At 44.9% G+C, this 27,460-nt stretch overlaps 2 protein-coding genes across 2 annotated transcripts in view; both read right to left on the bottom strand.

The window, feature by feature from the left end:
• LOC127689539 (coxsackievirus and adenovirus receptor homolog) overlaps positions 1 to 16,574 on the bottom strand; it is a 28,646-nt gene extending 12,072 nt beyond the window's left edge. Inside the window, exons 1-2 of the mRNA XM_052189233.1 lie at positions 16,532 to 16,574; positions 2,013 to 2,182 (exon numbers count right to left, since the gene is read on the bottom strand). Of these exons, the coding sequence (XP_052045193.1) occupies positions 2,013 to 2,182; positions 16,532 to 16,574 (213 nt within the window). The remainder of the gene's footprint in view (positions 1 to 2,012; positions 2,183 to 16,531) is intronic.
• A 1,123-nt stretch (positions 16,575 to 17,697) lies between these two features.
• Positions 17,698 to 27,460, bottom strand: part of Pik3cb (phosphatidylinositol-4,5-bisphosphate 3-kinase catalytic subunit beta) — a 95,844-nt gene continuing 86,081 nt past the window's right edge. Inside the window, exons 20-23 of the mRNA XM_052189232.1 lie at positions 27,108 to 27,231; positions 23,761 to 23,906; positions 22,106 to 22,238; positions 17,698 to 21,115 (exon numbers count right to left, since the gene is read on the bottom strand). Of these exons, the coding sequence (XP_052045192.1) occupies positions 20,978 to 21,115; positions 22,106 to 22,238; positions 23,761 to 23,906; positions 27,108 to 27,231 (541 nt within the window). The 3' untranslated portion in view covers positions 17,698 to 20,977. The remainder of the gene's footprint in view (positions 21,116 to 22,105; positions 22,239 to 23,760; positions 23,907 to 27,107; positions 27,232 to 27,460) is intronic.

Genomic DNA, 27,460 nt, shown 5'->3' with positions numbered 1-27,460 from the left:
TGAAGCAAATCAGGAGCTCACACAGGCAGGAACCTGAGGCCACGGAGGGGTGCAGATGGCTGGCTTGCTCATCATGGTTTATTTAGCTGGCTTTCTTCTAGAACCCAGGACCACCAGCGGAGAGATGGCATCACCCACAATGGGCTGGGTCCTCCCCCCATTGTTCTTTAATTAAGAAAATGAGCTACAGGCTTGCTTGCAGTCTGGTCTTTTGGAAGCATTTCTTCACCGAGGTTCCCTCCTCTCCTAGGAATGACTGCAGCTTGTGTCAAGTCAACATAAAAGTAGCCAACACAGCAGGGTCCCTCACTGAACCAGCTGAGGTAGAAACCAGCAGGCCTCCATGGTCCTCTGTCTCTTGCCCGGGCCCAGTGCTGCTGTCACAGGCAGACATCTCCAAACACAGCTTTCTACAGGAGTGGTCAGGTTCTCATGTTCACATAGCAACTACTCTTACACACTGAACTATCACAGTGTCCAACACGGATTAGATTTTAAAGTAAATGTGTTCGGTGAAGCTGATATAAAGCATTCCAAGTGAAATGAAATAAAATACTAAATGTGAGCCAGTACTTGGACATGGGGTCGTTGGATGTGTTTCTCCTTTGGCACTGTCTTTGACTTCCCAATGTTCTTCATTTGGCTCTGATCATATTGGTTAGAAAAACTGCTTGTGGTAGTTTGAATTTGCTTGACCCAGAGGGAGTAGCACTATTAAGAGGCGTGGCCTTGTTGGAGGAAGTGCATCACTGTGGGGGTGGGCTTTGGAGGTCTCCTCCTATGCTCAGGTTCTACCACTGTGGAAGAGTGCTTCCTCTTAGCTGCCTGAGGATCCTAGTCTCCCCTGATTGCCTTCAAATCAAGATGCAGAACTCTCAGCTCCTTCTCCAGTACCATGCCTGTCTGAATGCTGCCATGCTTTCTTGCTATGATGAAACCCCTGGACCTGTAGGCCAAACCCAATTAAATATTTGCCTTCATAAGAATTGCCTTGGCCACGGTGTCTCTTCACAGCAATGGAAACCCTAACTAAGACACTTCTATAATTGTCTTTTACATGATTTCTATAGTTTAACACATATTGTATAGACTTTACATTTTTCTTCATTTTTGTTTGCTTACTTGCTATTACTGTGTAGCTCGGGCTGGCCTAGACATTGATATGTAGCCTAAGCTGGCCTCAAACTCTCCAGCCTCCTGCCTCACCCTCTCTACATAGAAAAGGATTACCGGCATGTGCCACCATGATTGGCTTTTCTGCTTTTTAAGAAGTTAGTTGTATGAAAGAGTTATCTGGAAATGAGAAAAACAGACCGTGACAATTTATATGCTTGTCACAATGTGTACACTTCATTGCCCCTTTGCTGGTTATAGGAGCCTCATATAAACCTTAACATCCTATCAGGGTCAGGCGCAGTGCAGTACACTTGCAGCCTAGCTGCTGAGGAGGGGAAGAGTGACCAGGCTACGGAATTTGCAGTCAGGCTGAGCAACAAAGACAGAAGTCATTGATTCTAAATTCAGACAGAGTCTAGTGATTCTGGTTCACACACACACACACACACACACACACACACTCGATGCCCAGCCTGCTCAGCACACCCCTATTATTCCTTGTCTCCTCTTACACACTTTAAAAAAAATATTTATTTATTTTTATATGAGTGCACTGTTGCTGTCTTCAGACACACACCAGAAGAGGGCATCAGATCCCATTACAGATGGTTGTGAGCCACCATGTGGTTGCTGGGAATTGAACTCAGGACCTCTGGAAGAGCATTTAGTGCTCTTAACCACTGAGTCATCTCACCAGCACCTCTTACGTTCAAGACCACATTTTCAGAACGTCCACAACATCCTCTCGACTTCTGAAGCCGTCAAGACATCTGATAAACATTCCTGCTCTGAAATCACAGGTCATTCTATCCATGTTCTCAGGCCTGGGCAGTGAGGCTTCTGGCCACGACACCACACCTGCCTAGTGAGAGTGCGCAGGCGCAGGGCACACTCACCACACGGTCCATCGCCTCATTATTAGGTCCTGAAAGCCGAAGCCACTCGATGTCCAATGGTCCACGGTCCTCGGGGCTAAGGGTGAACACACAGGGCAGGTGGACAGTTTCCCCTCCGGCTTCCTGAACTGTCTGCTCCGAAGTAGTGATGCTCACACTCCCAATGAGGTCTGGAGAGAGAGAGAGAGAGAGAGAGAGAGAGAGAGAGAGAGAGAGAGAGAGCATGACACTGAGCATCTATCTGTTGCCACTCACTGGCTGGCCCCAGGCTGAAGCCACTCAGGAGACAGGATGGGGAGATGTGGGTGAGACCTGGACCTAGAAGGATGCAGATCCCACCCGGGGTCGCCCAGGTTAGTTCGTGTCTTCATGAACTGGAGTGACTATGGGCATTTCCTCATCCTAAGTGATCACCTAGAGCACCACTGCCTTCCTGGCAGTCTGCAGACCTGGGCTTCCACCAGCAAGCTCTCGCTCTGCCCAGCAGGTGCAGAAAAGTGAACTTGGCTAGAGCCAAGTATTGTCAGTATTGTCTACAAATGTAAGGCCAACCTGACTCCATGCCAGCCACAGGGCCACACTAGCTCCCTGGGGACCCTGTGTGCAGTGCACATGAGGGTAACTTCTGATGCATTTTCTGCCAAATTGCCTTTAATTCTGAATTTTTATGAACCTGCTTCCATAATTTTTACTGATACTTTGCTCTTGTGGCAGTGGTACTGAGGACTGAAGCTAGAGTCTGTTTGTATTAGTCAAACAGTCTACAATGGGCCATATTCCTGGCCCGCAATGGTTAAAATTATTTCTAAGGAAGGTTTTGATAAAGGCAATTTATAAAGAAACACTGAGAAATTTATATTTCATCTACCTGTTTGTCTATGCATCTGTTTACACATGTATGTATGTATGTATGTATGTATGTATGTATCTATCTATCTATCTATCTATCTATTTCTATCTGTCTGTCTATCTATCTATCTATCTATCTATCTATCTATCTATCTATCTATCTACCACTGGGAATGGCATGTCTTTTGACACCTCAAAGCCTGCCCACAGTGATGCATCTCTTCCAACAAGGCCATACCTCATAATCCTCCCCTAATAGTTCTACCGACTGGGGACCAAGTATTCAAACATATGAATCTATGGGGGCCATTCTCATTCAAAACACTGTATACAGTAATATAGACAACATAGAATTTTAAAAATGCAAATTCAGAGCTGGGCCTAACTACACCCTCACTCTCTGCCCCACAAAAATTTCCAAGGCCACAGACATCCTGTGCTTTCTGATATGCAAGATGCAGCAGTGCTCCTGTGCCCCTGCTGAGGAACGTTCTGGAAGCCAACCAGGACTGAAGGATATGAAGTGCACTTCATCACCAGTGCTTTCCCTACGTAAATAGTTTCTGTTGTTTCTAGTATCTCAGTTTATCCCTACATCTTGCACTTGGGTAATTGACATATCCATCCCCACTTCCTACAAGTGTTTATGGCTCTACCTATACTACCCACATGGTGCTCACACATATCTGGTGCTTACACATACAGTGCTTACCCACATGATACTACCTATATGATACTCACCCATATGGTAGTTGGTATATGCTGATTTGCATACCTCTATAACTGTTAAGGTGAACTTCACAGGCTGTGTTTTATCACAGCTCTTAACTCCATAGTTTTATTTTTTCCCCAAACATCCTTGTTCTCTTGGGTTTTTGCAGATTGCTTCTAATGCTATTTGTGTTCACTAGGCTCCCCAGATTACATGGGAACCATTATGTCTGCCTGTAAGGTGCTGATTGGTGAAATAAAGTGGCTGGCAGCCAATGGGTGGACAGAGAGACAGAAGCGGACTTCAGATTTCCCAGGCAAGGGAGCAGAAAAGAGGAGCTTTTAGAATCACCATGAAGGGGGAGCAGGGAGGTCAAGCCTGAGCGCTTCAGGAGAGAAGGCAAACAATATGTAAGAATGGAGTACAGTGACCCCAGGGGCCCCTCCCCCTGATTGGGTCCGGGTTAGCAGAGATGGAATATAGATTTTAGAAAGTAGTAATTCAGGAATATCAGAGGGGAGAGTGTGCTAGTCATGGGGAGGTTTGGAAATGCCCAGCCATTGGGCTGTTTAAGTCATATTTAAGATAAGGCTGCATTGTGTCTTTCTTTGGGAATCCGAAACATTTGAGTTGGTGTAGAGGAGGCACACCCACCCGCTGGGAAGTTTAGAATGGATTAACAATTTGCCACAACATTGGGTACGTTTTAAAAATGTGTATTCTGGTCAAATACCAATCATTAGCCCTGGTGGGACAGGAGAAACTGTAGGTCCCCCTGAGCCTGTTGTAGCTGTTTTCATACTGAAGAGAGCTGGTACCTCAATGTACATTTTATAACTTATAAAAGTGCTGAATGAAGTAGCCCTAAGTTCAATTTCTGGAATGAGGAATCTGGATTCGGAAAAATGCATTACTATTCCAGAAGTGACTCCCGAAGGCTCAATGTCTTTCTTACACATCAGTTTACTGCCAGTATTTCACTTCTCCAGCCATGAATACTTTGTTTCAAAAGACTGAATTTCTAAGTATACTCCTGTTTGAAAACGTTACCTGAAGTGAATGAAGATCTAGCCCCCATATCTGAAGATATGACCATGTAATGAGGGCTGGTGAGATGGCTCAGTGGGTAAGGGGCTTGACTCCAACCCTGACAAGCACACACAGACCCCCAGCCGTGTGGTGGCAGGAGAGAACCTTCTGCAAGTTGTCCTCAGACTGTCACACGTGCACTGTAGTGAACACGCACACAGACATGTGTAAATATTAAAAACACGTGCACGTGTCTGAGAATAGACCTTTATCTAATTAACAAAAAGCATCCTGGTTTCTATGTATTATCACCATTTTTATTTCATAGACTCAAACAAAAATTTTCTCATCTCAGTTAAACATCTAAAGATGTAAAATCTCAAACCTTCCTGATTTATGAACAGTTCTTACCCTACTTACATTGTCATCAGAAAATACAATTTAGTTTTCAAAATATATCTTTCATTCCTTCTTATTTGATACACAGAGATACTTTTATTTTAAAAGCCTGTCTTCCAGACAGGATGTGTAGCTCAGTTGGGAGAATGCCTGCCTAACACACACCTGGGTTCCACGTCTTACACTGAATAAAACTAGGTCTGGTGGTCCGGGAGTAGGAGGATCATTTGCAGATAACCTAGCATGTTAGAGGTCAGCCTATATATATATATATGTGTGTGTGTGTGTGTGTGTGTGTGTATTATACACATATATATATGTATATACATATATATACATTACATATATATAATGTAGATATATATATGCATATATATGTATATGGCACTATTTTAAAAGCAAACTAATCATTTTTAACACCACTTTAAGAAGAGTTGCACGTATGTTTAAAATTATCTGAAAAAATGGATGCCAGACGGTTCATACCAGTTATTTTTGAGAGATGAGAGTTTTAAAATGATGACTCTCCAAGTTCTCTCTCTCAATGTCCATGAGAATTCTTTCCCAATACTATTCAATGTTATTTGTGAAGCAAATCTGAGTGATATATATTTTAAAGACTTATTTTATGTGTATGGTGTTTTGCCTAAATTATATCTGTAACCATCTGTATGCATATAGTCCAAGAAGCCAGAAGAGGGTGTCGGATCCCTTGAAACTGGAGTTAGAGCTGGGTGGTGGTGGTGCATGCCTTTAATCCCAGCACTTGGGAGGCGGAGGCAGGCGGATTTCTGAGTTCGAGGCCAGCCTGGTCTACAGAGTGAGTTCCAGGACAACCAGGGCTACACAAAGAAACCCTGTCTTGGAAAAAAAGAAAGAAAGAAAGAAACTGGAGTTAGGATGGTTGTGAGCCACCATGCAGATGCTGGGAATTGAACCCTGATCCTCAGGAAGAACCGTCAGTGCTCTTAACTGGCAAGCCCTCTCTTCAGTCTCACTTCAGCATTATTCTAACTCACAAATGTCTTATGGGTTCAAACATGGTTCAAAACAAAATGAAACACTGGTCTTCTTACTGTTTTATTCCAGTGTATACTCAGAGTGTATTGGGATATTGGGACAATGATTAAACCTCAAGTATTTGTGGGACCCAGTTAAGTGCTCAGCGCTGAGATTATATAAGCAACACACGTAGTCACATCCCAAGGAACCAAACAATAGTCCCTGTGCTATGCTTCCTTCTCTCTCCCTCTTCAAGTCACTAGGACCTACACGCGACCTTCCCACCCAGCCTGTCTCCCATTTGCTTGTCAAATGATGAGAGCTCACCCTGGAGCAGCTATTACCACTTGATATGATTTCTCACTGAGACCTAAGAGAGTCTGTTTCAGCTCTCACTGGGCCAGTACTGGAGAAGACAGAGCAAGAGTGAAGGTTTGGGAGCCGAGAAGTGACCTCACTGGAAGCCAGGAAGTGACCCCATCTAAAGTCAGGAAGTGACCTTGTTTCTTTAATTAGGTTTTGCATGTTTAAGCTGTTTGTTGGTCTGAAGAGTCTTTGATGACTTCCTTTTTTTTCTGTAGCCTCAAATTATAGAAAAATAGAGCGATATATAAGAATTGCTAATTTTCTTTTTTAAAAAGATTTATTTATTTATTTTCTGTATATGAGTATACTGTAGCTGTACAGATGGTTGTGAGCCATCATGTGGTTGCTGGGAATAGAACTCAGGACCTCTGCTCACTCTGGCCCTACTCACTCTGGCCCTGCTTGCTCTGGTCCAAAGATTTATTATTACATGTAAGTACAGTGTACTTATATATTATATGTAAGTATATTATTTGTAAGTACATTGTAGCTGTCTTCAGACACACCAGAAGAGGGCATCAGGGGCTGGTGAGATGGCTCAGCGGTTAAGAGCACCAACTGCTGTTCCGAAAGTCCGGAGTTCAAATCCCTGCAACCACATGGTGGCTCAGAACCATTCATAACGAGATCTGAATCCCTCTTCTGGAGTGTTTGAAGATAGCTACAGTGTACTTACATTTAATAAATAAATAAATAAATAAATAAATCTTTTTTAAAATAAAAGAAAAGAAAATTAAAAAAAAGAAGTAGCAGAATACATTTAAACTTCTATTCTTCTATTCTTTGGCGTAATGTTGCTACCAGACACAGGGTGGAAGAAGAGGTGAAGCAGAGCTCATCAGAAAGACAACAGAGCCACATGGATGAAAATAAAGTGAAAATCTATGTTGTTATCTATCACAAAAAAAAAAGAAGAAGAAGAAGCCAGGGCATCAGATCTCATTACAGATGGTTGTGAGCCACCATGTGGTTGCTGGGATTTGAACTCAGGACCTTTAGAAGAGCAGTTGGTGCTCTTAATCACTGAACCATCTCTCCAGCCCTCCATTTTTCTTTTGAATGAGGAAAATCTTAAAGAAAAGTAGAAAAGGAACACAAAATTGGAGAAGAGAAAACAAAACTGTATTTAAAAGTTTTAGAAAGTCATCATTTGGCACCATTTAGTAAAACCATAGTAATAATCATTTCAGGCAAGATTTTGGCAAGCATGGAATGAGAAATATCTGGGTATTTTATACAGTCACAGAGCACATTCTACAGATAATAGGCACATGCTTATGAATTACAGAAGGAAAGCCAGTGACTCCCCACTGGGGAATTCTGACAGATAGCACCTAAGTTTGATGCATCAGGGACACTGGTGCAGAAAGTGAGTGTACTATGAAGACACAGAAGAACTGCCTGGAGGGGTACCCCAGTGCAGAGTCCAGCCATACAGAGAAATGGATGAATATTAAATGCATTTAGGGATAAGAAGGCAATTGGAAAAGGCCACACAAAATGATTCCAACTCTAAGACAGCCTGCAAAAGGTAAAAGCAGGGAGTAAAAATGATCAGTAGCTGCCAGTGGTTAGCAGACAGGGAAGCTGGGACAGGAGTAGTGACACGAAAACTTCTGGTTATTTTGGAGACTCAGTTGTGCCAGGTGATGTTATTTTGGAAACTGTCTTATGAGAGAATGATTTTTGTTGAAGCAGACATGTGGGAAGATGTTTTGCTGAGAGCAGACAGGAAGCTGCCTGGAGAAAGGGTATGTGAGTTTTTGCTAGAGTGAGCACTTGAGAAAATGTTATATTTGGAAAGGGTTTAAATATAACCCAGTAGACAGTGAATGACATGTGGTATTGGTTCACCTTACCATTCTTGGCTGGCCATTGTTTGTCATGACTTTGTAGAGAGAGAAACACCACTAAAGAACTTCCGGTGGTATTCTGGTGGCTTCTTACCACTTCTGCAGACCCAGGCCAATGGACAGAGCCTCATGGTTTCCTCTGGATCAACCTGCTGTTGTGATTTGTGAATGGTGTTTGTGAGTGGATTGAGCTGCCACTGCTGATTCACGTGAACTGAACTACAGAGATCCTGACAACGCAGGTTGGATTTGCTTCAAAGAACGATTTCTAAACAGGTCTACATTCTCCTTTGCTCTGTTAACCTTTCCATTCCACTGCCTCTGGTGGGTGGTGGACTAGAAGGGAGGTTAAAGCATTTAAGGACCCTTATTAAAGGTAGGTTTTGAAAAATCTAAGCCTACAGAGTAGGGCACTGAAAGCCTTCTGTATAAATCTCTGGTATAAATGTTACGATAGGTTTACCCAAGCCCATGAGCACATTCGGTACTAAGAGTGAATCTGAAAGCAATATGCAGACTTGGGGTGGTACTCCTGCACTGAGCCAGGTGCGTTACCTCTCTGGTAATGCTGTGCATGAGTCGGGGCAGAGGTGTAAAGGAACACTCTATACTTTGTGCTCAATTTTGCTGTGAATCTAAAAAAGTAAGGTGTACTAAAAGGGAAGGAACAGTAAAATAGCAGATGAGATGCTGCTTTCATGTGACCCTGTTAAAGGGCAGACCCTGCTCCAAAGAGGAAGTTTCTGGATGTCATGAAGGCAGACACAGAACAGCTGAAGGACACCAATGTTGACTCCACAAAGAAGGCAAGCTTAGCTTAGCTCCTGCCACTCAGTGGCCTGATTCATGGATGGGAAGCAGAAGCCTCATCTGAAAGCTCAGCCAGGTGCCCTGGGAAGAGGAGACTGGAAGTCCTACCCTGCAGAGCAGTGCTCGGGCCTTAGAGGTCTCCAATGACATTCGGGCTTGGTGAGACCCTGGTTCCTCTGGCAGATGGGTCAGCCACAGAGAGGAATCCTACCTCTTCACTCTGCATGACTTGGAGAGCAGTAGACAGACACGGTCTTGGGAGGAAACGAATTGTGTATAACTGGCAAGCTTCCTGAGATTAGCCTAGCATTGCCCAGTGTGAGAGCGAGCCCGGGGTGGCAGGCACGAAGAGTAAATGGCTCAGACACTGACAAGCGGGAGAAACCAGGTGGCAAGAATTCTCAGATCAGGCGTGACTGGTATAGGGAGAGGCTGCCCTGTCCTTGGTGGCCAGGGGCAGACACAACCTTAGAGTTCCATGGTCCCAGGCATGGAGTCAGCAGATGGACAGTCTCTGGAGTCCACCATCTGCCATGCACTGCGGTAGAGCCTTAGAACTGTGAGGCTCCACTGCAAGACTTGATGCACACAGCCGCATCCCTCAGCAGGGAAAGCTGCAGTTTCCAGGGACCACAAGCAAACTGCTCCAACACATCACATTCTGCAGGCAGGGGCTGCTCTGTCTGGGGAATATGTGTTTAGCCTCTGTGCTTCCTACTCCTGTGGGGTTCTTGTTTATGTTTGTTTGTGTTAAGATTTATTTTCAAGCCGGGCGGTGGTGGCGCATGCCTGTAATCCCAGCACTCTGGGAGGCAGAGACAAGCTGATCTCTGTGAATTTGTGGCTGGCCTGGTTGACAGAGCAAGTTCCAGGACAGCCAAGGCTGAATGGAGGAACCCTCTCTCAAAACAAAAAAAATCAAGAAAAACAAATATCCATTTATTTTTATTTACATGTATGAATGTTCTGTTTGCATGTGTGTCTGTGTGTTCTGTGAATGCAATGCCTGTGGAAGCTAGAAAAGGGATCAGATTGTCCTGGAACTGACGCTGCAGGGTTACACAGCTGTGAGCCACCAGGTCCGAGCTAGGATTCAAACCGAGTCCTCCGGAAGAGCAGCCATGCTCCTAACCACTGAACCATTTCTCCAGCCCTCCCGTTTCTTTGTTTCTAACTACACTCTTAGTAATATTTTTACTTTTATAAAAAAATCTTTTATGCTTTTATCTTCTATTAACCTTCCTATATTCATCTAATATTGCTTATCAATTTCTACATTATTGGGAAGTCTTTTCCTTTCCTTTTTTTATTTGTTCAATTATACTTTTAGTGATATATTGACTTTTTTATTGGTATTTATTTATTTAGCTTTCTATTCTTGCTGTTTGTGGAGACAGGATCTCATGTAAGGTGACCTCAAACTCCTGATACAGCTGAAGATAATCTTGAGTTCCTAAGGCAATGAACATTTGCTGAATAGATGAGGTTTTCCTTGTTCCAAGAAAACAAACCAAAGGAATGGTTTGACATATATTGTTGTGTGACGGTTGGTTTCCTCGGCAACTGAAACATTCCATTCTGTGGGGAAGCTCCTTTAAACAGGAAGATCCTTAACTCAAAAAGCTTCAGGAAGTTCCTAAAACTGACCAGACTTGATAGGCCTCTCCCTCCCGGAGTAAGTCATGAAGTTGCTAAGAGTCACGTTCAGACAAGCCAAGCCGCAAGGAAGACTAGATAGCTGAGTGGCCTGGAAGAGGTGTAGCCCAGCTGAGTCTCTTGGCAAGGACACTCTCTAACCTGCTGAGCTGCCTGCAGGCTGTGCAGTGTGCTCCAGGTTCCCAGCTTTTGTGAGGTGTTGCCCTTGCTGAGGTGGGGTTTGCTAATATGGCTGGCTTTGAGTCACTTCTGTACCTGTAATTAACCATAAAGCTCATGGTGCGTCCCGGTCTGTCCTGGGCTCCCTACCTGCAGTTAGCACATGTGTATAAGGTTTCCCCAGGAAAAGTTTGGTCACACAACACATAATTTCACTTAATCTAGTGTAAACTGAAGCTCCTAGGGAAAAAAAACCTCCATGTGAGAGAGTCTACTCATGGATTAGAATTTCTACAACTGTTCAGAACTGGGACATCCATTTTCTCCTTGCTCCGCCAGCTCCATCAGAGAGCTAAAATTATCTAAGACTATATTGGTAGAATGCCCTTCAAAATCACTCATTGCCCACCTGTGTCTGCTCTAATATGCTCTCAGTGATCATAATAAATCTTGGGAACGTGTTAACAGATCATTGCTAAGAATGTCATCAGTTAGCATCTTAGACTGACGCCACGTTGCTATTCACCTACCCAGTGTTCTCATCCATCCATGTGTCTGAAGAAGGTTTCGATTTATCACTTTCGTTGGTTTTGGATCTATAAAAGCTCATATAACAATTTCTGTCATTATGGAAGAACACAAGGCACTGTCAAGGTGGGGTGGGCAGTGGCTTCAGGGACCATTGTGGAGGATGGGGGGAGTGGCCTGTCTTCTGCGCCCTCCTACCTGTTTTAATGGGCTTTATGCTATACACTATGTCTTGAACGGTTTTCCTGAGAGGGGTTTTCCTATTCATGTGATTGACAGACATCTGGAAGAACTCTAAAGGGAAGGGACAAGAGCAAGACTTTATTCTTTACCACAACACCTCTGCCTACCATGGGCGGTAGTCTGGCTTATCTCTTGGGTGGTTCAGAAAGTCAAGACTCAGAGGCGGCTATGAGATTCAGGTTCAGTTCTTCTGACCAGCAATGGTGATCAGAGTCACAAGGTGGTTTTTTTAGTTCCTGGTTTTAGAAGACACTGGTTGTGAGGGAGGGAGCTTGTCCCCAGTGACCTCAAGCCTGGTGAAACTTGCTATGAATCAGGTAAAAGGATGCTCAGACATGGGGCTCTTCATCTGAGAGAGCAATAGAAGAAGAACAGGGATGAGCTGTCAGGAGAGGAGAAAGGCAAGGCGAAGAGCGACTGAGAACAGACAAGTCCTCACAGTACTCCACCTGTGCAGATTAAACCCAGAAGGAAGAAATCAAAAGGGGCAGCAGTGACAAGGATGAGTGAGGCACGCTGGTGTCCCTTCCTGGCTTTCTCTACTGCTTCTGTTCAAGAGCTGACTATTTATCAAAGCCAGTCTTTCTGGTGACCACTCCCTCTCCATTCCCACAGGCAGTATTAACTGTTCTGTATTTTATCAGAATTAATTAGGGGGATCCCAAGGCCAGGGATCAAAGGGGAGACCAGATAATACAGATAATACAGCATTTCCTCTATTATAGGTAATTATTTACAGGTCCCACCCTTAAGGATTGGGACTTCCTCACAAAGACTGGATATTTACCGTTGGAGGGTGTGTCCAGCCCTTTTCATACCTAACCCAAGTGCAAGCAGAGGCAGGCACCTAGAGAAAAGTGAAACAAATTCATTGTATCTGTAGGGCCAGAAATAACTCACCCACTGCACTAACATACACAAACCAGAAAGCTGGGGCGGCATTTTGACAAAGGCACAGAACTGGAGGGAAAGCGTCCACTGACACCAGAACCTAGAAGAGACCTCCATACAGCTCCGTAAATGCCGTAAATGCGTCAACTAGCAACCTGGGGCCTGAACAAGCTTACCATCAAAGGGCCAGCTTTTGAGATGTGCAGTCTGCTCCTTGTCCTGATCTGGGAGGGAGGGCCTTAGATGTGTTGGCTCATTGTATGATGCTGCTCTGACTGGACCCTAAAACATCTCTCAACTGTGTCCAGCGACACTAGAACATAGAACAGACCCCCCCACAGAGCCAAGCAAATGAATCAAATAGCAGCCCAGGGCCTGAATGAACACCAGCTAAATTTCAACTCAGCTGCAGGAGTTTTTTGTTTTTGTTTTCATTTTCATTTTTCTTTCTTTCTTTCTTTTTTTTTTTTTTTGAGGCAGGGTTTCTCTGTGTAGCCCTGGCTGTCCTGGAACTCACTCTGTAGACCAGGCTGGCCTTGAACTCAGAAATCCACCTGCCTCTGCCTCTCAAGTGCTGGGATTACAGGTGTGCGCCACCACCGCCCAACTGATTTGTTTTTCTTGAGACAGGATCTTAAGTAGGCCAAATGGGCTCCAAACTCATGATCCTCCTGTGTCAACCTCCCCAGTGTTGGAATTATGGGCATGGCACCAAACCCAACTGAAAGTCTTCTTTAACCGCATTTTCTTTTCTTTTCTTTTTTTTTTTTTTAAAGATTTATTTATTGTTATATCTAAGTACACTGTAGCTGTCTTCAAACACACCAGAAGAGGGCAACAGATTTCATTATGGATGGTTGTGAGCCACCATGTGGTTGCTGGGATTTGAACTCAGGACTTTCTAAAGAGCAGTCAGTTGCTCTTAACCACTGAGCCATCTCTCCATGTGTTTATTTTGTTTATTTTTGTGGTGCTTGGGAGTGAAGCCAGACCCTCACATACGCTGGGCACGTGTTCGACCACATCCTACAGAAATGTAGAATCTTTAAAAGGCTGAAGGAGAGATGGGAGATGATTCAGCGGGTAGAGGGTCTGCTGTAAAAGCCTAAGACCCTGCGCTTTGACGTACGGTAACCAGGCTTTTAAAGCTAGCGAGGCCCAGGAGACTGACAGGAAAACATCAGGTTTTCTTGTACAGCACCCGAAGCCTGTCTGGTAGCACAACTGGGTGACTGGCTGTTGTCTCTGGATTGAAGCCTTGCCCACTGTACTGCATGATCTCCGCAGCACCATTACAACACCTGGTCCACACATACGTATCGTATTCTTTTACCCCTGGCTTTCTCCTACTGGGACTGGGGTTGCGCACCATTACAACACCTGGTCCACACATATGTATCGTATTCTTTTACCCCTGGCTTTCTCCCATTGGGACTGGGGTTGCTTATAAAAATTTAAATATACAACTCATAAGCCCATGGAAAAGTAAGCTATAATGTAAAACCAAGAGTTTTTAAAATGTGCCTATAGATTCTGTACACATATTTTCTGAATAGGATCATGACCTAAGGCCCTCTCTTTCCCTCATACATAGACACACTCTTCCATAGAATCACTAAAGCTTCAGTCTCAATTAAAATGATTTTCATCTTAGGCCTAGAGAGATGATTTAGGGTTTAAGATCACTGGGTGCTCTTAGAGGCCCCAGCACCCACATAGCAATTCACAACTGTCTGTAAGGTTAGTTCCAGAGGGTCTGACACCCTCACACAGACATACATGCAGGCAGTACACATTTTGGTTCCAGCCTTGTTGGGCGTCAGTGGGAGGAGTGGTCTTTGATCAGGTGAAGGCTCAATAGAGGTCCCAAAAAAGGGAAAGGGAGGGGGGAGGTGGGAGTGTGTTGGGTAGAGGGGCATATACATGGAGGCAGGGGGTGGGAGGAGGAGTAGGAATCCTTGGGGGGGCTTTTGGGAGGGGAAAATTGGGAAAGGCTTTACCATTGGCAATGTAAATGAAGAAGATACTCAATTAAAAAAAGGAAAAAAAAGAAAGAAAAGAAAGGAAGGGCTGGAAATGCAAATGAGTCTTTCAGATAATGTCCTTGAGGGAGGAGGGGGGAGGAAGAGGAGGGGAGAGGGCAGGGTAGGGGAGGGGAGGAGAAGGAAAAGGGGAGGAGAGGGGAGGGAAAAGGAGGGGAGGGGAGGGGAAGGGAGGAGAGGAGAGGAGAGGAGAGGGAGGAGGAAAATTCCCTAAGTCTGGAACGAGATCTGGACATCATGATATCTGAAGTATTTAGAACCCCCAAGCAGAATGCCTGGAAAAGAACGCTTCCCTGCCCCCGTGTCATCCAAGGTTGAAATGTGAAGAGTTCAGTGAAAGACGCTTCAAGCTGAGAAGGGCAAGCCAGTGCTGTTCAGAGCAATTCAGGCTGACGGGCAAGAGGTGAAAATGTGACTTGTTCATTGGATGTGACCACAGTGGACACTGTGCCCTTACAGGAGTAGAGGAGATGGGAACTAGATTCCAAAGAGTAAAAGAATTACTAAGTAGTATCAGAATGCCCTGGATTAAGATGGTATCTATCAAGATGGAACACTCCAGAAAAAAATTAAATCCAGGCAATGATATGAAGATTCTCCAGGGTAGATTATTAAGTGACAACAGCCTTCATTTCTGCTCTAGATGACTCTAAACCATGTCCCCAACCCCCCACTCCCCTTCTCTACCCCCTCCACATCAGAAAACACCAAGTGTGTTCTGAAACGTAGCTTTACTGAAGATGAACCATAGAAACTGGTAACTGGGACTAGAGAGATGGCTCAGCGGTTAAGAGCACAGGCTGCTCTTCCAGAAGTTCAAATCCCAGCAACTACATGGTGGCTCACAACCATCTACAGGGGGATGGATATGATGCCCTCTTCAGGCAGAAGGATGTATATGATGCATTGAGCACTCATACATTAAATAAAGTTGTTTTTTTTTTTTTTTTAAATGATAGAAACTGGTAACTGTCCCTGTATCTTTTCAGGAAACTTGACTTGGGAAACTTCAGCCAACCTTAAAATATATCAAGAAGGTGGGAGGCTTGCTAACAGAGCACTGGCTCATGGATAATGTTCACGGGTGTGTAAATAGGATTTTAATGGAACCAGAGCCATTCTCGCAGAAAGAGCACCAGGACTCAGAACACGTAACTTAACTTAGTAACAGGGGCTTCCTATGCAGCCTAAGTTGTCCACACATTCACCAGCCTCCTGCCTCATCTTAAGTGCTGGGATTACCGGTATGCATCACACACGTGACAGGTCCTTGCATTTTAAAAATGCTCCCTACCTCCACACCCACTGCAGCCCCAGCTGCCAGAGAAGGCAAAGCAACACAATGTATTTGATGTATTCTTCAGGAATTACCAAGTCATTTTATCTCGTAAAAAAAGAAAAAAAACAGTCAATACATCATGGACTTGAAGCAGAGGGCAGAGTTCCCTTTTGCATTCTGCTCTGGGTAGGTAAGAAAAGCACTACTTTGCTGGGTTGTTTTGTTGTTGTTATTTGTTTTTTGTTGTCAATTAATTTAGTTAACAATCCTAGCTGTGGTTGGCCTCTAAGCCTAAGAATGTGTCTATTCAGTGCCTTTCTCTTAAGGTATCCTGGACCATCCAAGGCTCAGGGCAGTTGGGTGTCCAGTGAATTAGGATTTCTGTCGGTCAGCTTGTACCTGACCAAGCATGTGAAATCTCTGGACAGACAGATACTCAGGAGAGACTAAACACAAACTACCATGGGACAAGGCAGGAACAAATGAATCATATCCTGCTCCCTGGGCGACAGTGCTCTGGGGAAAAGCAAGAGGCTCACTATATGCCCTGAGGCCCCCCCACTTCCCTTGCCCAACCTTAGAGTTCAGTGCCCAGCTCTTCCACCCTGTACCCCAGCCAGCTCCCCTGTCCTTGCCCAGATCCTCCCCAGTGTCCCCATAGAAGCAGAACTAATGCTGGGGACCTAATGGCCCTGACTTACCCATGACTCCACACAGGAACAGGAAGCCCAGCAGAAGCTCCATGGCGGCTGCCCAGTGGGGCTGCAGGGCCAGGTCCTCAGCTTCCCTAGGAATCTACTGCCACCAGGCATGCCCCATCCAACTGGGCAGGTGCATCTGGCCCCTGTGCCAGCTCCACCCCCCCATGTACGGTTACCAGGGCAACCTGGCACAGCTCCTGACTAAGGGAAACGCCCAGTGCTGCTTGAGCTGAGTTTCCTGAATTCACCTGCTCAGTCGTTGGGAGTTTGTGTTTCTTGCCCTCTCCTGGCCCCTGCCTTCCCTCCAGAAACCGGTGGCAAACCACGCTGCAGCACCACACAACTTGCACCACTGAATGGACCGTGTAGGCATCTCCAGCTGTCTTCTGTCTCCCCTTCTACTGTTGACTGCAGAGCCTGGTCTGTAGTTCTAGGGGGTAGGAGAACTGGGCAGCTGCATTAGCAATCTTCTTACAGAGGCGGGTGAGCTAAGGTGTGGTGACTTTTCTCTAGTAAGGTCCCGAACCTGTGGCTGGGATTTGGGGGATGTCTGTTGTGTTAAAGATTACTCTACCAGGGAAGCTGGTCAAATAGCTCGTGGGATTTGAAAGTATAGCTATACAGGGCCGGTGAGGGTAAGGTGGGCTGTAGTGTAGTGTAGGAGGTGTGAATACTGACTGCAAGTCCCTCCAGGTCAGGGTGGACCCTCAGAGTCAGCTATGCCATCCTGCTGTTCATTCTGGGTTGCTCCTCCTGGACAATGTCTGATCAGCGTCAGAGAAACTTGGGGTTACACCTCAGAGGCAGCAGCTGTGGTGTGGTAGATACGATCTGGCCACCATCTGGGTGAGTTATTTAGAAATGGCTCTACAGCGTGGGGAGACAAATACACCTGTTTCCTGCTTGGCACACAGCAAGGAATTAGTATAATTCCTGGCCCTGACACAGCTTTCATCCCAGCACTGGGAGGCAGAGGCAGAAGCAGGAGGACTTCTGCGTTCAAGGCCAGCCTGGTCTACACAGTGAGTTCCAGGACAGCCAGGACTATACAGAAAAACCCTGTCTCAAGGAAAATAAACAAAGAAAACCCCATCCTTTTGTTAGCCCAGGAAGGACAAGACAAATTAATCAATTAGATTAACTCAGCTGCAATACTGGCTACACAATAAGTTTGCATGGAGAACGGTTTTATTCAAAGACCAAGGGCAGAGTCACACTCTACTTTAACTTGGTAGAATCTGTAGACTTAAGAGGAATTGCATACACATGGGAGACAATATGATGGACCCGGGGAACCTCCTCTTAGCCAAGGAAACAAAAATCCTCCCAGCTACAGGAACAGGCACGCAGCATTTTGCAATTTAAATCTTTATCTCATCACATTTTATGAAGTAGAAAAAGATCAAGTATCAAAGTTATTCACTGTCACAATGTTGAATGAAGACCTGGTGGTGTTTTCTTAAGTGGAAGGTAACGTGGAAGGAAGACGTGGGGAAGTAGAGATGGGCCAGGCAGGCAATCATGAGGTAGGTGCTCTCAGATTCTGTAAATAAGATATTGCTTCAGAGAAGCCTGAAGATTAGACAAGTATCTTCCTAAATTGGGTGGCTTCTCCACTCTAAAATCTAAAATTCCTTCAGGAGCGAACAATGGTCTGTTCCAGTCTACTTATTAAATAGGCAATAAAATTACATTAATCCAACTGCAGTTGGTGGTATCCCCTTATACCGTCTGTTGCTGTGATGAAACACCACGACCAAAGGTAACTTGGGAGGAAAACGTTTATTGCAGCGTTTAGTTCCACATCACAGTCCATCACTGCCAAAGGCAGGCCAGGAACTCAACCAGGGCAGGAATCTGGAAGCAGGAACTGAAGAGGTCAAGAGTAATGTTGCTTGTTCAGTTTCTTTCTTATACCACAGAGGACTACCATCCCACCGTGGGACCACCTACATGGTCTGGGCCCTTCCACATCAATCACTAATTAAGAAGATACAATACAGGCCTGCCTTCAACCTAACCTTAAAGAGGTATTTTCCAAAAATGCTAAGTAACCAACTGGCAGGGGTTACAGCACAAGTGCCTGGCTTTAACTATGCCCCAAGGGGCCAAAATAGGAGCTGGTCAGGGCAGATGGTGAAACACAAGCTGAAGACCTGACACTTCTTTTAAGAGCACCCACTGAACCACAGGAGAATAAGTGGTATCCTTAGGGTGTCTCTGACACTGAGTGGAATAGGAAGTATAGCTTCTGAGCAGAAGTTCTAATTTTAGGGTGGCAAGAATATAGCTATTTCTGAAAATCAAGTTAGAAAACACTAAAAACCATTTCTACTTTATGGATGGGTCTCATGTAGCTCAGGTTGCCCTCAACCTCACTGCAGCTGAGAATGGTGTTGAGCCCCAGCTTCTCCTGAGTGCTGAGATCACAGAAACACAATACTCCAGCTAATCCGAGTTACACAACGATGAGACACAGCTAACACATGCACCCAGGAACAAAGAGTGACCACCATCCACATGTGATCTGATAATCTTTGAGCTGTGCTGCCTGACAGCCTCCAAATACTAACACCAAGGTCTTAAAGGCAACCTGGAAGGAGCCTGGGCCTTGGGCTGAGAGCCAGAGAGAGAAGATGTGCTTCGTAGCATGCTTGGCATTTAAGGATACATAAAATATAGCCTGCTCAAAGTCAGCGCAGTGGCTAACCAGCCTTTGTCCAAGCAGACGTGAGTACGGCCTAGAGTGTGAATTCATTCTAGAATGTGGTTAGCTTCCTGCTTTCCATCTTCTCAGAAAGAGACGACAATTCATCAAGTATGGATGGAGTACTGTCAGGGCCTAGCTACTGAGCCACACTGCCCTGGCTGTCCCATGTTCACATGCACATGAACACATATACTAGAGCAGAGGCAGGAGAGATGTGGAACAGCAAACTGATGGAAACATCTCCTCCTCTTAGGTTTGCGTTGGTCCAAGAGGCCTCCCAGGCCATCCATGAGGAACTAGAAGGCCAGGGGAAGCTGGGCAGAGGCCCTGAGGCTGAGGCTGGCTTGTCCACTGATGGGGCCATTTGGGAGAGTCCCAGTGGGAGCAGGTTGCAAAGACTCTGTGCTTCCCAAAAAGAAGACGCCCACATGTCCCAAACAGCCAAAACCACCCATTTATTTGACTGAAAACATTAAGAAGGACAACAAAATTAAACACCCTTTAATAAAATTCCCATAGAAAACTGAAGTCACAGGGCAAGTACTCAGTTGTGCTGCCCATGCCGCTGACACCTGCGGGCTCCCGCGGGTCTTTGGAGAAGCAGTAGTTTTGCTGGATCCTGAAATCCATCACACAGCAAACCAGTAGTTCCTATTGCACATGCTAACACCACTCGTCACCTAGCACCCTGACTATATGGTACCTCAACAAATAAATTAAAGATTTCCATGTGGCAAGAATCCACTTCACTTTAAACTAAAACCATTGAAAAATCACATTGTTATACATTTTAATAAATACATTAAGAACAGCTGGCATATTACTAAAATACTGGAATTTAAGTTTCGAGTTTATCCTGTAAATAGATTCCTTTTCATTTGTTCGCTTCCTTGGATACACCTGCTCAAGTATTGTGTTCTGAGTGAACTCTCAGAGCTCCGTAGAGAGCCCGCACTCACACGCGCCTCAGTACTGAAGCGGTTGGAAGAACTGGATCATAGTTAACTGAAAGGTAACTTAGGAAAAAGCTCTGCTTTTGTAAAACTTTAAAACACAGGCTGAAGAATACCAAAGAAACATCTTTTTTATATAGAACTCCCACTAGAAATTTTATAAATATATATGCAGCATATATATATATATTATATATATTATATTTGCCCCACCAATAGATTCTCAGCAAGTCTGGCTGAAATGATGCCACCATGATAAATATTAACAAAATTAGTGAGTTTTCACAGGTTTAAAATATTTCCTTTGAAAAATAATATGTTCAACATAATCAATGAAATTTGTAGCTCTCGCAGTTTAAAAAGGACAGGGAGATACCTTCCTTGAAGAGTTCCCAGCCCCCAAATGTGGTAAGTTGTTGGCTGAGTGGCAGTACTTGGTCGCAACACTGAAAAGACGTATTTACACCTCTCTGGTAAAGTACCAAATACTGAAGAAAAGAAGGAAAGGTCCCAGACAGTCCCTGGCAGCATTCCTCCCTCGGCGTGCGTGCACGGTGAGCAGGGAAGGGCCCTGCTGCTGCTGTCCATGATGAGTCCTGGGAGCACTGAGAGCAGAGGGTGGGCAGCCAGGGGGTAGACTAGGCTCTGCGGACTCCGTGTTCTCCACTTCATCTGAGCTTCAGGATTTCATTCCCTTTGCATTTCTGGCAAGGTCATGTTTAATAGTGCAAGTGCAAAATGGAAAGGACACACACAGACGCGTGCGGTGGCGCAGAGCAGACGCTAAGACCTGTAGTCTTTCCGCACCGTGTGAGCCATCCAGTTCACCTTAGTAGTCCAGCTTTCCCTCAGGGCCTCGTCAAACTTCTGCTTGAACTGCTTGAGTGCTTCCTCCTCAGTCTTTCCCAAGGCAAGAGAGTCCTAAAACCGAGACAGACAGAGAGAGAGAGAGAGAGCGAGAGAGAGAGAGAGAGAAGTGTGATGTCACTCGCCCGATGGAGACATGCAAATACATCATCTACAAGACAATGGTGTGGCCAGCCTCCCCATCGGCCACAGTTCCACATTTCCACGTAAATGCTACCTCAGAGGATGGACAACAATGTGGCCTTAGCAAAGGAATTTTGCGGATGGAATTAATTTGTAATTATTGCAAGACATTCATCTGCTCTGATGACTGTCGGTCACAGGCAAACCGGTGGAAATCAAAGTGCCAGGCAGCTACTGCCCCAGAGTGTGGGCGACAGTCACCAGCACGATAGCATGCCCCTTCCACTGTGGAGAAACCATCTACATTACAAACTCCTTCATGTGAACGTCACAGTTCTTTTTGGTAAACATCGAGGAAATGACCTTGGTCCACTCCCTTGGATGTTCTATTTTAACAGGATGACTGGAGGTTGGTAACTCTTAAGTCACCTTCATAAAAAAAAATTTTTTTATTACATTTATTTTGTGAGCATGTGCATGCCCATGCCTGTGAGCATGAGTCAAAGCGTGTGTGTGTGTGTGTGTGTGTGTGCGTGTGTGCGTGTGCGTGTGTGCGTGTGTGTGTGTGTGTGTGTGCGCGCTCGCGCGCGCCTATGTTAGAGCAGATCTTTAGGGAGTCAGTTCTCTTTCCAGGGACTGAACTCAGAGCTTCAGACCTGGCAGCAGGTGGCCCTCCCTAAGCCATCTTGACAGAGAAGTATTTACACCAGTTCCCTTTGGGCAAAAAAAAAAAAATATTTTTTTTAAAGGCTTTTTGAGACAGGGTCCTACATGTCCTGGAAATCCTTTTGTAGACCAGGCTGGCCTCGAACTCAGAGATCCATCTGCTGCCTATGCCACCAATGCCTGGCCCCTTTGGACATTCTGAATGGAGCTCTCAGCCCCGTGCCCACAAAGTCTAAACAAACAACGGTGTCTTACCTTAAGATACTGTATATCTTTGACCGACGTGAGCTCGGGAAGTCCTGCAGTCAACATCAGCGCAAACAGGGTGATGAAGAGATTCCCATGCCGCCGTAAAATCAGGTACGCATCTTCACAGCACTGGCGGAACCTTGAGTGAAGAAGCGTCCCAGAGCATGGCATTGGGGGGACATTTGCAAAGGAAAACAGGAAGACATCTTAGAGCGAGGGCACCTCCACGAGAGCTTCAGTTCATGTGTGCCTCCCTGAGAATTGTCCTAGACTATAACTTACATAACTCAAGCTTTCTACACCCAGAGGTCTCTCCTTAAATCAGAATTAAGATTCTACAGTAATAGGCAGGGCAACAGCAGTCCGTACACCACACTCACCGCCCGGCCACGCAGCTCCTCTTGTCCACATTGCTGATACAAAACAAAACAGTGCCGGTTCCTCTCCTGGGCCTTTCTGAACGCTCTCCTGGGCTCCAGCTAACTAATCAGTCAGTCCCTAAAATTCAAGCTGATGATGTGCAGTCCTAGTTGTTCCTCTTTTTCCCCTTTAAGATCACAATGGTTAAGAACCCTCCAACCCAATCCCACCAGAAATGTTATGAACAGTCTTGACTGAGCAGAGTCTGGGATCCATGAGACACACCTCTGTTTACCACTCAATTATTTTTGCCCACATTAAAATTTTGGTTCACATTTATTTATTCATTCACTCATGTCTTTATTTATCTAGAGTGTGTGTGTGTGTGTGAGAGAGAGAGAGAGAGAGTGTGTATGTATGTGTGTAGCATGGGCCAAGGGATAATGTGAAGGAACTGGTTCTCCTTGCACTACAGAATTCTGAGGCTCAAACACTGAACCCAAGCTTAGCAGCAAGCACGATTTCCTGCTGAGCCATTTCTTCAACGCCTTTTGTCCCCATTAAGATAAAGAAACAGAGGCAGTCTAAGTGCTAGGGAACATTCAAGCAACAACACTTACATCAAACCCAGGCTCCCTCTCTGTTCCCCATACAGAAACGATAACAAAAAACCATTCTCCCAACAGCTTCCTGTCAAATATATTAGTTTGGGAGAAAATTTTCTCAAACAGGTACAAAGTATGCTAAAACACAGTAACTTCAAATTTCTAGCAGTCTCTGCACATCCCCCTCCTGGTCACTTCTGAACTGGTGAGGGATCTGACAGTAATTCCTCCCCACACCCAAGTCTTCTGTTATCAGAACAATAATCTCCCAGATCTAAATAGTCCTCAGTTAGTGAGATGGCTAGTGTTAACTGTCCACTGACAGAACCTAGAGCAGCTGGGAGACGGGCCTCTGGGGTGCCTGTGACTGCTAGCCTTGTGTGTGTTTGATCAGGGGAACACTAGGTACCACTGCTCCCTGGCTGGGAGTCTGGAGAAGGAGGGAGCAGCAACATGAGGTGCTCTTGGCTTCTTGGCTGTGGACACAAGGTGACGCCCCCTCCTAAAGCTCCAGCTCCTGTGACTTTCCTATGAGTAAGGCCCCTAAACTGTAAGTCGAGTAAGTCCTTTCTCCTGGACGTTGCTGTTATTGGGGTATTTTATCACAGCAGCGGCAAAGTAATAAGTCATCAGGAAATGTGAGTCAACTGGCCAGAAGTGGTAGCTATTTCTCCTGGACACGAGGGTAATACTCACCTGCCAAATTTTTCTGTGTTTCCCGTTTTTCCTTGTTGAATGACATGAATGAAGTCGTAAGTAAGAATAAAAGGTACTCGCTCCCTCTTAATGCCAAATTTAGATTTGAAATTTCCAAGAATATGCCCAAAATCTATGTGGAAGAGCTGTAAAACAAATGGTATTTTATTTTCCAAGTGAATCTCAAATATTTCTATTTGGCATGACTTCTGTAGTGCTAGGCTCTAACTTAATATATCACCTGCTTGAGCCGTCTGCCTGATTGCAGCGGACACAGGACGCCATGGTATGCAGTGCTGGGTGCTTGGCCATCTCTGGTCTCTACCCACTAGAGGCCGTGGCACTACCCTTTTATCCTTATTTGGACAGCTAGAACTATCTCTGAAAATGGCAAACATTTCAGGGGAGTATCTGGTTTAGACTGGCTTCAGTGGCTATCTTTCTTCTGAGAAATGCGGCATAGGTCTGCAATGTCACTTCTTAGAGGCTATGGTGGGAGGCTGAGGCCAGTGCGAACCCATTTAAGAAACACATAAGAAAAACAGGATAAGTCGGGCGGTGGTGGCGCACGCCTGTAATCCCAGCACTCTGGGAGGCAGAGGCAGGTGGATTTCTGAGTTTGAGGACAGCCTGGTCTACAGAGTGAGTTCCAGGACAGCTAGGGCTATACAGAAAAACCCTGTCTCGAAAAAACCAAATTCAAAAATAAAACAAAACAAAACAAGCAAAAAAAAAAAAAAAAAAAAAAAAAAAAAAAAAAAAAAGAAAGAAAAGAAAAGAAAAGAAAGAAAGAAAGAAAATAAAAACAGGACAGATGAGGTTCAGTGCTTAAAACCTTGAATATCTGAAAATGTCTATTCCTGGGCCAGATGTGACAGCACATATCTTAAGCCCAGCATTTGGGAAGCAGAGGCAGGTGATCTCTGTGAGTCTGAGGTCAGCATGGTCTAGACAGCCAGGGCTATCTAGTGAGTCCCTATCTTTTTGTTTTTTTAATCTATTCCAGGGCTGGAGAGATGGCTCAGGAGCTTGCTACTAAGCCTTATGACAAGTTTGAGTCCCCACAAACATAGCTCCAAAAATAAATGTAATTTTAAAAAATGTCTATTGCATCTTACACTTGCTTGCCTGCTTGCTTGCTTGCTGTTGAAGATTAGAGCCACCTCTCTTCCAAGCTATAAAGGCTAAACTTTTCATTGTCTTATAAAGTTTCCAACACAGCATTTGAAAATCTCTTGAAGGGCACTTGCCACAAAACCGAAGTCTAAGATAGACTTGAGTTCTATCTCCCTCCAAACCCACGTGGTGGAAAAAGAACTGACTTTAGCTTCTATAGAAGTGCAGCCTTGCAGACAGACAGACAGACAGACACACACACTCTCACACACACACAGACCACCATGCAAAATAAAAATAAATAAAATTTTAAAACATCAGAAAAAAACTTGATCTTTCTGATTCCTAACTCTGGCATGTAGGCTGCTATGTGTGTAAAAATCCCTTCACTAGAACCAATTACTTTTCTCAAGCGTTTTGCAGAGAGTAAGAACATGCACCTGGTCACTTGAGCTTCACCCCATATCTAACATGGAGGTCTTTGCCCTGGTGCAGCACCCAGGGTCTGTGAGTCAGAAGATCAGTTTCTTCTTAAACCATGTCTTTTAGGTCCTTCTGGGAGTAGGGAAGGGGTGGTGCTAGAAGACAACTACTCTGTAAGAAACTTCCCACAGCCCCACATTTAATCCTTCTGTGTTTCTACCTTGAGCTGAGCTGGTCCCTCTAGTTCCTCTGTTTTGCTGACACTTCTATGGCTCTCTAAGACACTCAGGTTTCCACTCGTCAGCTCTGCTGGGCACCGATCCTCTCCCTCTTACTGCAGTCACCCCTACATCTGTTGATGTCTTTCAATCACTGTATTCTCTTCCTATCATCTTTTACTGTTAGATTTACAGACATTTCTGAACACTCTAGTGGGGTGTCAGGGAAAAGTATATATGCCAAAGTACTCAATTTGTAATGACAAATTAGAGAGAGTCTACATTTGGATATAAGGCCCAACTACCAAAGCTCCAGCAGACCACAGCATCTCCTAGAAGGTGGGAAATTCTATTTTCAGTCAGCACACCTCTGATCCCAACATTCAGGGAATACTCAGAGGCAGGCAGATCTCAGTGAGTTCAAAACCAGCTTGATCTACACAGAGAACCCCAACTATCACCACATCCACATGTTAATGTCTACCCCAGGGCTATATGCATGGTAATCCAGAGATCTCCACTATGACATGACTCTAGTTGACAGCATCTAAGCATAGCTAAATTGAAAACTTATCCAAGTGTCTTGTCTGCGTATAATATACAAAATGTTACAAATAGCACCTGGTTGTTTATGAACAATTTAAATAGTTTTTATTTGAAATTAAATCACATCACCTGGCTTCCCTAGCTACCTCAGAAAGATACTACCTATATCTCTCCCAATTCCTGCAACAATCAAGCTTTATGGTTAAAACAAAACAAATAACAGCCTGGGGGTTGGAGAGAAGGATCAGCGGTCAGTGGCTGAGAGCACGGGCTGCAGCTGCAGCTTCTCCACCTCCAGTCTCAGGAGTACATTCAGGCAAGATCCCCAGGCACAAGGTAAGTTAAGAAAGAAAACAGATCACTCAGGCTCCATCCTGATTTTATTTTTTTTTTTCAGCATTTGTTATTTTTAAAAAGATCTTATTTATTTTTATTCCATTTGCATGAGTGTTTTTACCTACATGTATGTATGTATGTATGTATGTATGTATGTATGTATGTATATATGTGTACCACATGCATGCCTGGTGCCTGTAGAACCAGAAGATGGTGTCAAATCTGCTATAACCGGAGTTATAGACATTTGAGTGCTGGAAAAGGAACCGGGGTCCTCTGGAAGAGTAGTGAGTGCTCTTAGCTACTGAGCCATCTCTCAAGCCCCCAACTGATTATTTTCTTAAATTTTCACTGATTTAGTTTGAGACAGGGTCTCAAACAAGCAACTCTCCTGCCTCAGTCTTCTGAGTGCTGTGATTTCAGGTATGAATCATCAAATCAGATTCAAATACAAATTCTTGCAATGAAAAGACAGGACATTTTTAAATAATAGCAATTGTTAAACATTTAAATAAATGTAAGCAACAGATCATAAATAACACATAAAGCAAGTAGCATCTAGAGAGGGGCTGTGCACAGCAAGGTCATCGGCTTTTGTCCTGGCAGGTGATGCTTATAAGAGAGTCTCCAGGGTTGGCAGGAAGGTGAAGGAAAGACAAAACACACGCTGCTATCACTGCGACCCACAGTCTTTGCAGTGCAGCTTACCTGGCCTGTTTTCTTCACCATGATGTTGTCGCTGTGCCTGTCACCAATGCCGAGGACATAAGAGGCTACACAGTAGCCAGCACAGGACAGGGTGAACTCCTCAATGGCTCGGTCCAGGTCGTCTCTGGAGACAGACAGAGAAGCGATAGAACTCCAGCTTGGGAAATGAGAACTAAGCCCCACCGTTGCTCAGGGAAACTATCGCACCAGGCTGCCAAGCAGAGTGAACGTATTGGACTGGCAAAGCAGGTGAGCCAGGCTGGCTGCCAAGCCACTTCTCAGCAGAGCCTCAGTCACGTGTCCCTAGGTCTCGGGAGTCCTGTTCCAGCAGGTCTTAAGTTGTGTCTTAATAC

This window comes from Apodemus sylvaticus, chromosome 7 (genome assembly GCF_947179515.1).
Source record: "Apodemus sylvaticus chromosome 7, mApoSyl1.1, whole genome shotgun sequence".
In the NCBI taxonomy this organism is placed as follows: domain Eukaryota; kingdom Metazoa; phylum Chordata; class Mammalia; order Rodentia; family Muridae; genus Apodemus; species Apodemus sylvaticus.
This window is presented reverse-complemented; position numbering and strand designations above follow the sequence as displayed.